The sequence below is a fragment of the Neolamprologus multifasciatus genome, chromosome 22 (genome assembly GCF_963576455.1).
Source record: "Neolamprologus multifasciatus chromosome 22, fNeoMul1.2, whole genome shotgun sequence".
NCBI lineage: Eukaryota > Metazoa > Chordata > Actinopteri > Cichliformes > Cichlidae > Neolamprologus > Neolamprologus multifasciatus.
Genome location: NC_140459.1, coordinates 32,177,899 through 32,191,053, shown reverse-complemented (window position 1 = coordinate 32,191,053; position 13,155 = coordinate 32,177,899). Strand labels below are relative to the sequence as shown.

Here is a 13,155-nt window from a genome sequence, read left to right as displayed (position 1 = left end):
GGAGACACACAATTTAGGTCTTGTTGTTTTGCTTCCTTTTTTTTTTTTGAAAAAACAACAACAACAAAAAACAAACAAACAAACTACTTCTCCTGGGTTTATTGGAGAGCAGTAAACCAGCTTAAATGAGCATTAACTCCACCTACTGGACTGGAGTGTTGACAGGAAAAGTCGAGCAAAGCCTTCTGCAACAATGTATTGCTGCCATTAAGAAATGTTTAGTTAAAACACATTTTTTATGTCATAAATGTCTTTTGAATGTGAGCTTCCACTTAGATGATGGAAGGAATGCTGTGCAGCAAAACTATTATACAAGCCACTGTGTCCCATATAATGATAATGAGATTTTAACAATTTAAAAAATGAAATATAACTATAGTTATGTTTTACAGTTATAAATATAACTGTAAAAATACTGATATCGATTTTAAGAGCGGGTGTACTCGCGGCCTTCTACCAGCGCTTTCTACAGTCATACATTTGTTTAGATTCGGAAACTAAAACGTCACATGATGTGGAAGCTAATTGTGTTTTAAACACTTTCTGAGAGAGTCAGAGAGAAAAACAAACCACAAACAAGAGGAATTTTCTTTAGTTAACGCGACTGAAAGTGTAGACGCTACACTTGACATTTTTTATGCCGCATTGTTTGATCGTTTGTGGCGCTTTGAGCCAGTGGCCGTTTTTCCAACAGACCTGAAAGCAGCATCACGACTGGCTGCTTGAGGTGTGTTTGGCCGGGCAAGGACACTCAGAGGGTTGGAATGACATTTGTGTAAGTTACTAGTTTGTTAACTGATTCTGCGGCGACTGTTGTACACAATCTAACCGGAGACTTACAACATTTGGACGGAGCAGGGACTTCGTCTGGAAAAGATAACACGAGGATCTTTTCAAACCGGTGGCTAGCTCATTGCTAGCTGTTGACTAGTTAGCATTGAAAGCTAACTGCTATTATTTGACTGTCACTGCATGTAAACAGCACTAGCTGAAGTCTCCGAGTTAATATCAGCGTTGCAGGGATACATGTTATGGTTTATGTTGCGATAGTTTCGGAGAAAATCCAGATGTGATCATACAGGGATGTCTGACAACTTAAAACGCAGCTGTGCCCCATTTAACCTCCGGAGAATATAAAAAATTTAAACATTCATTTTTAAATTAAGTTATTTAAAACAACAATTTGTACTGCAGTAATTGGATTGTGTCACAGTCTAAAACAAAATAGTCCTGAAATTTTTAGCAATGTTGTAGGAAGGAGTTGTAGTAATGCTGTTTTTAAACTTTTTTGTTAAATGCTATAACCCAATAATTTCCTTTTACGAGTTATGACCTAAGAAGTGTCCTCTCAGAAGGCGCTGTCAGCTGGAAGATATGCAACTGACAACTGAACTGACAGGAACTGTTGAGACTGCTCTGTTCATTTTGGCTGTAGTGCATTTGAAGTTGTAAGGAAGAGGCCTGTGTTGAAGTGTTCACGTGTTTCACTGGATGCCAGCTGTCACCATGGAGTTTCTGATTATAAACGTGAGGTGTGCTGCAGGTCCCGTGCTCCTGGCAGTCTGAGAGAACCTCAGTTGAATGCCTGAACTGTAGAGTTTGTGTTATCTTGCTGCACAAATACCACAAGATTTATTATCACACAAAATCTTCCTAACACATGCAATATTTTTAAGATGAATCATGTGACCGGTAAAACGTTACAGCTTTAGTCACAGTGATTGCCTGATTTGCAAAAGCCAAATAAGGTGCTGCAGCAAAAGCTGAGACGAATCCACTGCCAGTGTCCTCGGCACTCCCTGCTGTACTGATGCAGCTTTTTTGAACAACTAGTGTGTGGTGCAGTGCTAACTGTCAGAGAAGCTGCAGGACCTAGCCAAGCATTCAGGAGCTGGTGGTGCCAAAAACAGAGCTATAAGACTTGCATCTGTTAGGTGGACAAAATAACATTCAGCCGTTAGCCAAGCGTGTTTTTGTTTTGTTTTTTAGAAAAGAAGGTGCAGTCCAGCTTTTGTGTTTATTAACTCTTATTGCACCAGACTGAACAAAATATTAGCCAATATTAACTTTTTAGCAAATATATCATATCAGTGTAGTCAGTTGATTTGGTTATCAGACACTGATAATGTTTCACATTTCAGGTACAAATTACAGTGAAAACATAGAAAACTGCCTTTGCATTTTTTGTTTGATAATCAACTAATAATTTTGTCAGCAGGTTAATATCTGTGTTATAATAATGTCATGTAGCTGTGAACAGCTGACTCGATCTATTCTCTCTGTGGTCTCAACTAGATGAGGTAGAGGGCCTCTGGAGTAGTTGGGAATCTTCCAGTCGTAAAGTCTTTGTCCTGTTGTCTGTGCTGTGGGTGATGGTCATCGGGTGACCGGGGTTGCCCTGACCCTGTGGTGAATGTCTGTGAGCAGAGGAGGCGTGGCCTTCTGGGTGGGTTGTATCCGCGGCCAAGGGAGAAGGCAGCCCATCCAAAAATGGAGCTGGAGTGTCAGACAGGTAATTCACTGGATTTCTTGTTATGCATCAGTTGACAAATACTCCAGTTATTTTAGGCTGTTAATAGTTTTTTTTACTTAGGCCTGTACTACAAAACAATTGAACATACCTAGAAAAGCATGTGTGAAGATTTCATTTAAGGTTCACAAATACAAATAAGTTCCCTGTAAAACATGTTTTTTAAATTACTTAAGGTCCAAGAGAAATCTTCTGGAAATGCTGTTTTACAGGAAATTGATTGTTCAGTAGGCAGTGATTTCATACCTGCTGATCTCAAGTCTCCAGCATAACTGTTCCTGGAGCAGGTAAAGTCTGCAGCATAAACCGATGGACCTCGGTAAGAAGTAAAACATCTCCATCTTAACCCTGAAGCTGCCTCGATGAGCCCAAGTCCTGTTTCGTAGTACAGTCCTCTGAACTGTGTGTTGTATAGATGTAAACAGACATAGATGAAAGTGGAAAGGGGCGTGACCCCATGACCCTAAACTGAATAAGTAGTTAAGAAGATGGAATTTAGTATCAGTATCCTGAAAATAATGCTATCAATGAATGCCAATCCTGTCTGTCTGTTTGTTAAAGAGATTTCTTTGCATTAACTGGTTGACAAAACCTGCCCATATGGAAAAGATATATATATAAATCTTATAAAGTTTGTATCTGTCTTGTATGAAACTTGTATGAAAAGCATACAAGAGTGAAAACACATAAGATCCCTTGAAAAATTATATAATGAAACTTGTATGTTTTGTATACTTACTAAAAAATATATGAAAGTAATGAGAAAGTGGCCACTTTCATGAGTAAATCATATCAAGTTTTTACTATTTCTTTTCCATATGGGTAAGTTCACAGTTGGACCTGTAGCTTTATGGTTGCTGTCAATTTTCACTGTTAAATTCAATTTGTTTATGTATAGCACTAAATCATAATATGATGCAGACCTGCAGATCATTTTTGCTGCATAGAGTTTTTTTAATAGTTTTTTAACTAACCTATAGAAACAACGTGAGTTGTAATAAGAGTGTATTTTTCGGCAGAGATGCAGCTATTCTCTGTTCTACAACAGGTTTGTGTTTCAGGTAAAAAGCAAACTCAATGTTGGACATGGAAGACTGATTTCAGGCTTCACGTACTTCTGTCACAAAGACATCTTACTTCTTGGACACCCTTCAAGAGTTATACTTGAATTAGCGGGAAGCAGCTAGGCTAGCTCCAACACTTATTAAGTCTTCACACAACGTTTTATGTCAATGTTTAGCAGCGTAGGAACGTAAACAATCACATCCTCCCCAGGATGAATTGCATTCGTTTACATTTTATTACTACAAAAGGTTGTATTATGACAGATGAGTCACGCTGAACTCTCAGGGTAAAGTGCAAAAAAAATGGCAACCAGACCGTAAAATGTCACAATCAGTCACTGCACAAGGCTGTAAAACATATTATAAAACAGGTGCTGCTCATCAGGTGCTTGACACTGAGCTTTCTCATTTTCTCACTTACAAAGAAGTGAACAGTCTCTACTTTTTAGAGCCAAAACATGGGCCACATATCCAGGAAAAACCCATTAATAACAGTTAATAAAGGGTATAAACTGATTTACACGTCACAGAGAGAAATAAGTATTCGATTGGCTCTGTGCTCATGTGACACATTTCAATCAATCAGTTACAGATCTAATTTACACCATGAGCCCTACTCTGAACAGGTATCATACATAAACCCAATATATGACAACTTTTTAACGTTTTTGGAGCTTGTTTAGCTCCATGTTTAGGGCGGCTGTGGCTCAAAGCTAGAGCAGGTCATCTACTTATCAGAAGGTTGGTGGTTGAATTCCTGCTGCTCCAGTCTGCATGTCAAATGTCCTTGGGCAAGATACTAATCCCAATCTCCAATCCAGAATAAATGTGTGTAAATAAAAATGGAAAAACCAAGGATGTACTGAGATTAAACTGTTTACAATCTAATAGATGAAATATCACGTTCTATATGCTTACAATAATAACACCAAGTCCTTGCTGCTTCTTTAGGTGGTGGATTGTCAGACCCGCCCCCTGAGCAGTGCAGCATGGGCCCTGGCCCCACCCAACAGCCTGAGATATCAGAACTTTAGGCAGCCGGTGCTGTCTAACCCCATACATCATGCGAGCCAGCCTCAGATACTGCGCTATGGCGAGGAGGATTGGGAGGACTCTCTCAGTGTTTGTGTGCTGGTGCGACAGGGCGAGTCACATGGCCTCCACACCCTTCTGGAGATCCCTCTGGGAAGGCCCCTCACGTCTCCAGAGTTCTTGTTTCCACTGACCACAGTGGATGGTAGCAGAGAGGATGACATTAACGTAGTGACCTTCAAACGTAGCGACACTGATGCTGTAACGAGAGAACACGGCTGCTTCAGAAGCCTGTTTGAAACGGAGGGATGTCCTGCACCGTTCATGTCTGGCTCCACCTTTTACTGCTTTCATTGCCCCGGCACACACTTGGTGCCTAACAGTGTGCTAAAGTACAGCCAGGACAGCGGACTTGACCAGAATGCGGTGGAGCTGCCCTCTGTATCGCTGTGCAGCCGTACAGGCCGAGCAGAGGGGGAGCATCGTGAGAGTGACAGGGAAGGAGAGGAAAAACTGGCCCTGATGTATGAAAGGCTGAGGATAGAGGTAAGAACCACTAAAGTATGAGAGCTGTCACTGGTTATGTTGACAGCTGTAGCTGACTCAATGCTCGCCTGGTAATCAGTCTCTTCCTGAAATATAAATAGACACATTTAAATAGTCTTATTGACCATTCAAAGCATTTAGTACTACAGTCTGTACTGACTGTTTAATACACAGTCATATATAACTTAGACTGTACACTTGAGGCTTGAGGTATATAAGTTAATCCAACTTGTACACTGAAATACAGATTTTGAAATTTGAAATTTTTGAATTTTTTTTTATTTCAGTCAACAACAACAACAGATTATAATTTTACATAAAAGTACTCAAACAGTAACCGAAAAAGGAATAGGCTGAAGCCTTGTGGCTTATACTTATCCTCTCCCTTACCCCCATAGAAATAATCAGTAAATAAGTTGTATAACAGTTTGATAAGAAATCAATGATAAATCAAGAAATTAAATCAACACAAAAATTTTTTAACAAACCAAATTTCTATAACCTTGTATGATACAAATTTTTAAAAGAAAAACACATCTTCACTTCATCATTAAGTCCATAATTTCACTCCCAACACTGACACATCTATACTTAACATTGGTTCACTTTAGGCATTTCAAACTTATAAGACCCTCAAATCATATTTTCCATCTCTTAGTTGAAACTTACTTAAAATACAAATTGGATCATTCTTTTTAATCACACAATATATCATTTCTAAAGTTTTAGAATATATAATGTTCATGAATTTTAACATAGATGATCCTACAAAAACTGGTTGGTTCCTTATATCCAACTTTATTTATTACTCTAATAGCTCTTTTTTTGCAATTTAAATATTGAATCCAAATATGTTTTGTATGTGTTTATTTTGCATTCTCTTTGTGATAAAGCGTATGGCTTACGAATGATTAATTAATTATTGTCAGTAACTTTAGGTTACTTGCATAACCCCAGCAGCACGAGTGAAGTGGTCACCATGTGATTCACTTCCTGGTGGAATCCTCAGAAGCATTGATCTCATTCTGCCTGTCAAACTGCACAAAGTGAGTGGACCAGCTTCCTGCTGACTGATAAGCCCAGGATGCTGCTCCCTCCTACATCCAACATCACTGTTAAATCTCTAGGGGGTGTCCGGTCTCCCAGGAGACGGGGGAGCCTTTCATAAAATGGCTCACCAAGGGGTACCGTTTTGTCCCCAGACCCTTAAAAGCAGATTAGCCTTTTCCACAGTTAAAGTACACTCTAACCTGTCAGATCCTGTAAGAATAATAAAATCACACCAACACCAGACACAGAACGTGTCCCTTATTGTTACACCATTTTGTCAGACACAAAGCTCTATTTTCAGTCTTTGATATAAAGCTCAGGTTAGTTAATGCTTCATGCCAACAGATATGATTGTGTCTTATCTTCCTGCGTGACTGTGCATGTAAATATGTAGCAAGATGAACGTCCTACTGCTGCAGCATGTTCAGTGCAGCCTCAGACAGGAGGGACGGTAACACTCTGCACAGATGCTCTGAAAAACAAACCTCTCTTATCTCCTGGGAGTGGCATACAGATGAAAAATATGCATCCTTCTGGCTAATTGATGTAAACCAGTAGCTCCCCAGCCCCCCAAACTGGTAACCAAAAAAATATCTGCAGTGATAGCTGCTTTATTCTGTTCACAGAGCTCTACATATGTAGTTTTTTTCTGACAGCAAGTGAATTTTCTCCTGAAGAATGCAAATCGAGTCTACATCTCTACAGAGATGCATTTTTCCAGGAAAGTAGGGGGAGTTACAGTAAACTGAAGCCGGGAGCCCTGTTGTATTGTTTTCAGTAACTAGTGTTGGCCATCTCTATCTTTAGAGAGAGAAAAGTGTCTCCTGTGTTTAAGGCGTCCTGTGAGTCCCCAAAACTCGTGTCGTGGGCCCATCTAACTAAACACGTTACAGCATCCCAAACAGTAGATTCTGTTCAACTGTATTCAGTGGGAGAAATGTTTCGAACTCATCCAAGTGACTGAAAAAGCTACATCCAGATGAACAGATTCAACTTTTTGGGATGATTGGACATGTGTGAAGACTTTACAGCATCATTTGTGCCATATTTCCTGAGGGGCTAGTAGCCTCGTCTCAAGACAGTAATGGCGCTCAGCAGTTTACCTGTGTGTGCGTTGAACACTCCACCATAGGTCTAGATGTGACAGTGGGGCACGCTTTATTAAATAGGAACAAAATTGTGTGCTTGTGTGGTCCAATAACAAGCAGTGAGAGCGAGCTGTATCTCAAGGCAGTGTAACAATAGTGTCAAATTAATGAATGACAATTAAAATACTCGTTTGTACTTTTGTTCACAGATCAGAAACATCATCAAATCATCACAAAATAATTTTTCATCTTCCTTATGAATGCATCTCATGCAGTGTTTAGAAATGTAACTAATGTTTGTTCATAATAAAGTCTTACTTTTAATCACGATTATCCTGCTGCACCTCAACAGAGACAAACCAAGAAATTCTATTTTAAAACCACTGCAGATGTAGCAGTGATGATGATACATGATCCACATGACAGGATTTACTCAGCTTTAGGTCAAATATTTTACTCATTTTTGCACAAAACCACCATAAAGATTATGATGACTATACGCAATCATTGAAAAGTAAATTTGCTCCAAGGACAAGTTTTTGGGACAGCCTGTTACCATACAATACATTACAATGTTGATATTTTACATTTGTATCCAAATGTTTTGATGATGAAAACAAACAATCTTCATATTTCCATGATCAGATCGGACAATGTTTACCTGAAATTTACAATTTCGGATCACATGGTGAATAATCGGCTTTGCAATTTAACACCACCAAGATCATTTGAACACACATTTGTGTGTTTTTTTTGTTTTGTTTTTTAATGTTTGAAGAATTAAGACATTTTATAATAGTTTCCACACTGTATCCACATTGTTTCCACAGCACAAAGGGGCAAATGAATAACAAAAAACAAACTGGAGCCTGCTTATTGTAGAACCAAAACTCTGTTTTTAGACTTAAACTAACAGAATTGGAGAACATCGTGTTGAAGTGTTTGTCTTTAACATCAGCACCTAAACTCTGAAACTGATCATCATCTGTTTGTTTTGCAGCTTCCAAGATTCTTTATGACAAACCATGACTACTCCATGTACTCAAACGATGTGGAATTCATCAACGGCCTCATAAACATCAAGACCAGGTGAATGTGCTTGTCTAGCGTGATGGTGATGCGTTATAAGAGACGCTCTTATCCTTTGACCAAACTCTTGATAAGTGTGTCTGATTGCGTGTGTTGGTGTAGAGGCCGTGTGATGTACCGGCTCACGCTGTCGCTGTGGCGCCTGCTGTGTCTGTGCTACTACGCTGAAGCTCGGCTGGATGTACTGAAGCTTACCAAACACATGGAGGACGGGACCATTAAGGCTCGCTGGAGGATCAGAGGGCTTCCTTTCCACTCTCTGCTGCTGCGCTTCTATCGCAAAGACAAATCGCACCTGTACAGGTAACGCCACATCCAGAACTGGGTGCACGGGAGTTACAAGGTTAAGTGGATATGGCGATTTCTGTCTCAGTGTGTTATTTTAAAGCTCCCAAAAATGTAATGAAGTAATCTTTCCATAAAATAGATTACTGTTCTGATATACTCGCCTTTTGGTGTTACGTATATAATTAACGTTTCCTTGCTTTTGAATTGAGAGTTTTTGGAACGAGGAAACAGATTTTCAGACAGGTTGCAATGTCCACTATAAACACTATCATGTTTTTAACATTAAAAACATAAAGACTGAGAATCATGGATAACTGATTCTTCCGTTCACACTTTTACATAAAAATGGGTGCATATTTTGTCCAACCTTAATCCAAATGTCATCTCTTACACATAGGTCCTATGATGCGTTCTCTACATTCTACATTGGACATGATGGATTTATTCACTGTCACAAAGTTGAGAAGGTAAGGAAGCTAACGGCTTTTTGCCACAGATCACCCACAGCAAAAAGCCTTCAGTGCTATAGAATAACTACTCCCAACTAGGGCTGCCACGATTAGTCGACTAGTCACGATTACGTCGACTATCAAAATCGTCGACGACTGATTTAATAGTCGACGCGTCGTTTGAAGCTTTGTAAGATCCCAAAAGACGCAGGAATAAGTAGTAGGATTTAAGAGTGTAATAACGGACTGCAACAGAAGATGGCAGCACTGCATGTACAAGGATGCCAGCTGCCGTTAAACCCCGAAGAAGAAGAAGAAGAAGCTCTGTCCCAGAATTCATAGCCAGCCCAGCTCAGTTTCCAACGATGACGGCAGCTAGTTAGTTTTAATATTACTCTTATTATTCTTTCTGGGTCACAAAATCAACGTTTAACATATTTTCAGGCGAGAATGTAGCTGTGTAAACCTCAAATATCTGCTCAGTTTATCAAGACACCACATATTTTCAAAAGCGCTCCGACGTTTTCAGAGATGTCTGTTACCCACTAGCTCGATAGCTAGCCGGGGGCTAGGCTAACTAGAGCCGTGAGAGCACCGGACTCCCGGCTAATCGTTTTCAAAGCCACCGCCGTCTTTCACTACTCAGGCTAAATATATATAAGTCACTTAGATAACTTAAAAATGTTATTGTTTGGCTTTTTTTAGTATTTATTTTGTTCCTGAGTAAATCGGTTTGGCTGAGATTAAAGTTATAGTTTTTACACAGCTGAATAAACGTCAAGCAGACAGCTGATTATCAGAAGTGTGAGATGTTTGAGAATTTACTCCGGTGTCCTGTTATATTTTAGATAACAAGGAGTTTATTAAAATTCACCGAAACAATCTGCAAATTTCATTAAAATTTAATAAACTATCATCTTGTCTTTATTTTAGTTAGCACATACCTTAAACACTTAAAGCTGTAAGCTAACGATAGTTATATAAGAGCAGATGCTGCAATAAGCTGTACGTTTTATGTCCAATGGATGATGATCTGATTAGTCGACTAATCGCAAAAATAATCGGTGACTAGTCGACTATCAAAATAATCGCTTGTGGCAGCCGTACTCCCAACGATTGTCTGAGAGATTGAAAAAGATTTCTTTTTGTGTGCAGTTTTCCCAGCACCACAGCTGATAAACTTTCCGACCAGGCAACAAGTACTTCTTTTAACCCGCTTTAACCTTAGTGTGCTTTAAAACACACCAGCGTCTTCAGCCAGGCCTCTCATCACTGTCAGTATTGGCATAGATCGAGAACGTAGACAGGTGGTCAGACGTTCATCAGCATGTGAATGTTGGATAGAAAGCAGTGAAAGGTCAGATTAACATGATGATAGTGAGACCTGCTGTGATATGTGTGGACATATGTTATATTTGTTGTTCTCTTTTTCTTGCAGGTGATGCCAGCTCAGCCCCCCGTCCTGCCTAGAGTAACTTCCCTCTTGACAGGGGTTCTGGTGGCACTGGGAGTGCAGGAACACCGACCTGCTCTCAATTTGTTACCCCTGCTTCTGTCATCACTGCGACAGAGCAGAAACTGACCCAGAACAAGCATTAGTGGAAAACCAGTGTCTCTATACCCATGTGACCCTGAAAAGCTAAAGTGGTCTTCACATAGGAAACACATGAAAACTCAAAGTTATGCTTGCTGTTCAAAAATATTCTTGTCCCTGAATTAAAACAACATAAAGTCTGTCTTCTGCTTCTCCTTTTCTTATGCTAGATCAGGCAATTGTTTAGATATTTATACTACCAACAAAGTCAATCAGCTTTTTCCTTTTTCCTCTGAATATTGAAGTGGTCAACAGTGCAGAGCAGCAGGAATAAGAACATATTTTGTCACTCTGGAGTCTGAAATACTACTGGCGGCTTCTGTACCACACCTTTCATATGGTGCACCTTTGTGTAAATGTAACCTTTGAGATTTTTATACGTATGTATTGAAATCTGCTTTTTGGATCATTAATCCAACTAGCTGCCTGTTCAGTTGTGGTAACCGGCTTGTTGGCATATTTGAATGAGTGGCACAACAATCTTAAACAGTTACGAGAGCTGCCTTTGTGGATCAGCACAAGTTTGACTTCGCTATAAATGAATATGCCAGCATTTGTCTAGAAAGGTTTTTGGTCATTAACAGTGGATTGTGTCTGCTTGCCTCTATGGAGCAACTCTAGGAGGAATAAAATGATACACACACACACACACATATACTGTTATTTCACATGTTAGAAATTGGAGCTAGAAAGCAGATGAGGGAGAAGACCTTGAGCTCACTACAGAGTGAGCATCAGATTTGGGCTTCTTACTGTTAAACAGGATGTTACAACTCAATTAAGGTGAATTTAAAAAGTTGCAAAAAGGAACTAGAGATGCTGTTACTGGTGGAGCTCAGATTAGCTACACCACCTCCTTTGGTGACTATGCACTAGGGCTGCCATGATTAGTCGACTAGTCACGATTACGTCGACTATCAAAATCGTCAACGACTGATTTAATAGTCGACGCGTCGTTTGAAGCTTTGTAAGATCACAAAAGACGCAGGAATAAGTAGTAGGATTTAAGAGTGTAATAACGAACTGAAACAGAAGATGGCAGCACTGCATGTACAAGGATGCCAGCTGCCGTTAAACACCAAAGACGAAGAAGCTGTGTCCCAGAATTCATAGCGCAGCCCAGCTCAGTTTCCAACAATGGCGGCAGCTAGTTAGTTTTAATATTACTCTTATTATTCTTTCTGGGTCACAAAATAAACGTTTAACATATTTTCAGGCGAGAATGTAGCTGTGTAAGCCTCAAATATCTGCTCAGTTTATCAAGACACAACATATTTTCAAAAGCGCTCCGACGTTTGCGGAGACGTCTGTTACCCACTAGCTCGATAGTTAGCCGGGGGCTAGGCTAACTAGATCCCGTGAGAACACCGGACTCCCGGCAAATTGTTTTCAAACCCACCGCCGTCTTTCGCTACTCAGGTTAAACATATATAAGTCACTTAGATAACTTAAAAATCTTATTGTTTGGCTTTTTGTAGTATTTTATTTATTCCTGAGTAAATCGGTTTGGCTGCGATTAAAGTTATAGTTTTTACACAGCTGAATAAACCTCAAGCAGACAGCTGATTATCAGAAGTGTGAGATGCTCGAGAATTTACTCCGGTGTCCTGTTATATTTTAGATAGCAAGGAGTTTATTAAACTTCACCAAAACAATCTGCAAACTTCATTAAAATTTAATAAACTATCATCTTGTCTTTATTTTTTGTTAGCACATACCTGAAACACTTAAAGCTGTAAGCTAATGATAGTTATATAAGAGCAGATGCTGCTGGTGCAATAATCTATATGTTTTACGTCCAATGGATGATGATCTGAATCGGTGACTAGTCGACTATCAAAATAATCGTTTGTGGCAGCCCTACTATGAACCTAGTCAGCACTATGGATGAATGATAATATTAACCGAGGGTGGAAAAATGATCAAGAACCAATGTCTGATTCTAAATTTAACACAATTTCTATTATTGTTTGCCATCTGGATTGTGGCAGTTTATAACAGTAAAGTAATTTTGCAAATTAAAATCCTACAATACAGAGAAAACTAAATGATCAGATGACCCCTTTAAAACATTCCTACAATTTTAACTAGTTGGTGTGTGTTACTTCATTGATAGACAAAGCTGGGTGGATAGATGGATGCTACATCCTCTAATGATACTGCCTGGGGACAGTATGGAACAATTAACCTGTGTGTGAAGAGGACCTCCCATTTCCATGAACACATTGAGTCTATTAGATATGATTCAAACCACTGCAGCCTCTACAGCGTGCTCTAATCGCTGTGATGAAATGTTATGGTCAACAGCATCGAACACACACTCTGGTCTAGCAGGACAAACACAGAGATGAGTCCACAGTCAGAGACCACAAGCAGAAAGACATTTCAAGCCAATAATCCAGATGGATAAAAAAATCTATAAAGA

At 39.5% G+C, this 13,155-nt stretch overlaps 1 protein-coding gene across 1 annotated transcript; it reads left to right on the top strand.

Moving 5' to 3' along the window:
- Positions 1-530: 530 nt before the first annotated feature.
- Positions 531-10,871, top strand: c22h6orf136 (chromosome 22 C6orf136 homolog). Its single transcript, XM_085147693.1, has 7 exons — positions 531-775; positions 2,296-2,512; positions 4,546-5,172; positions 8,311-8,399; positions 8,502-8,702; positions 9,085-9,154; positions 10,575-10,871. Exons 2-7 carry the CDS (start codon positions 2,414-2,416, stop codon positions 10,716-10,718), a joined length of 1,230 nt encoding a protein of 409 aa, XP_085003819.1. The 5' UTR covers positions 531-775; positions 2,296-2,413; the 3' UTR covers positions 10,719-10,871.
- The last annotated feature ends 2,284 nt before the right edge of the window (positions 10,872-13,155 follow it).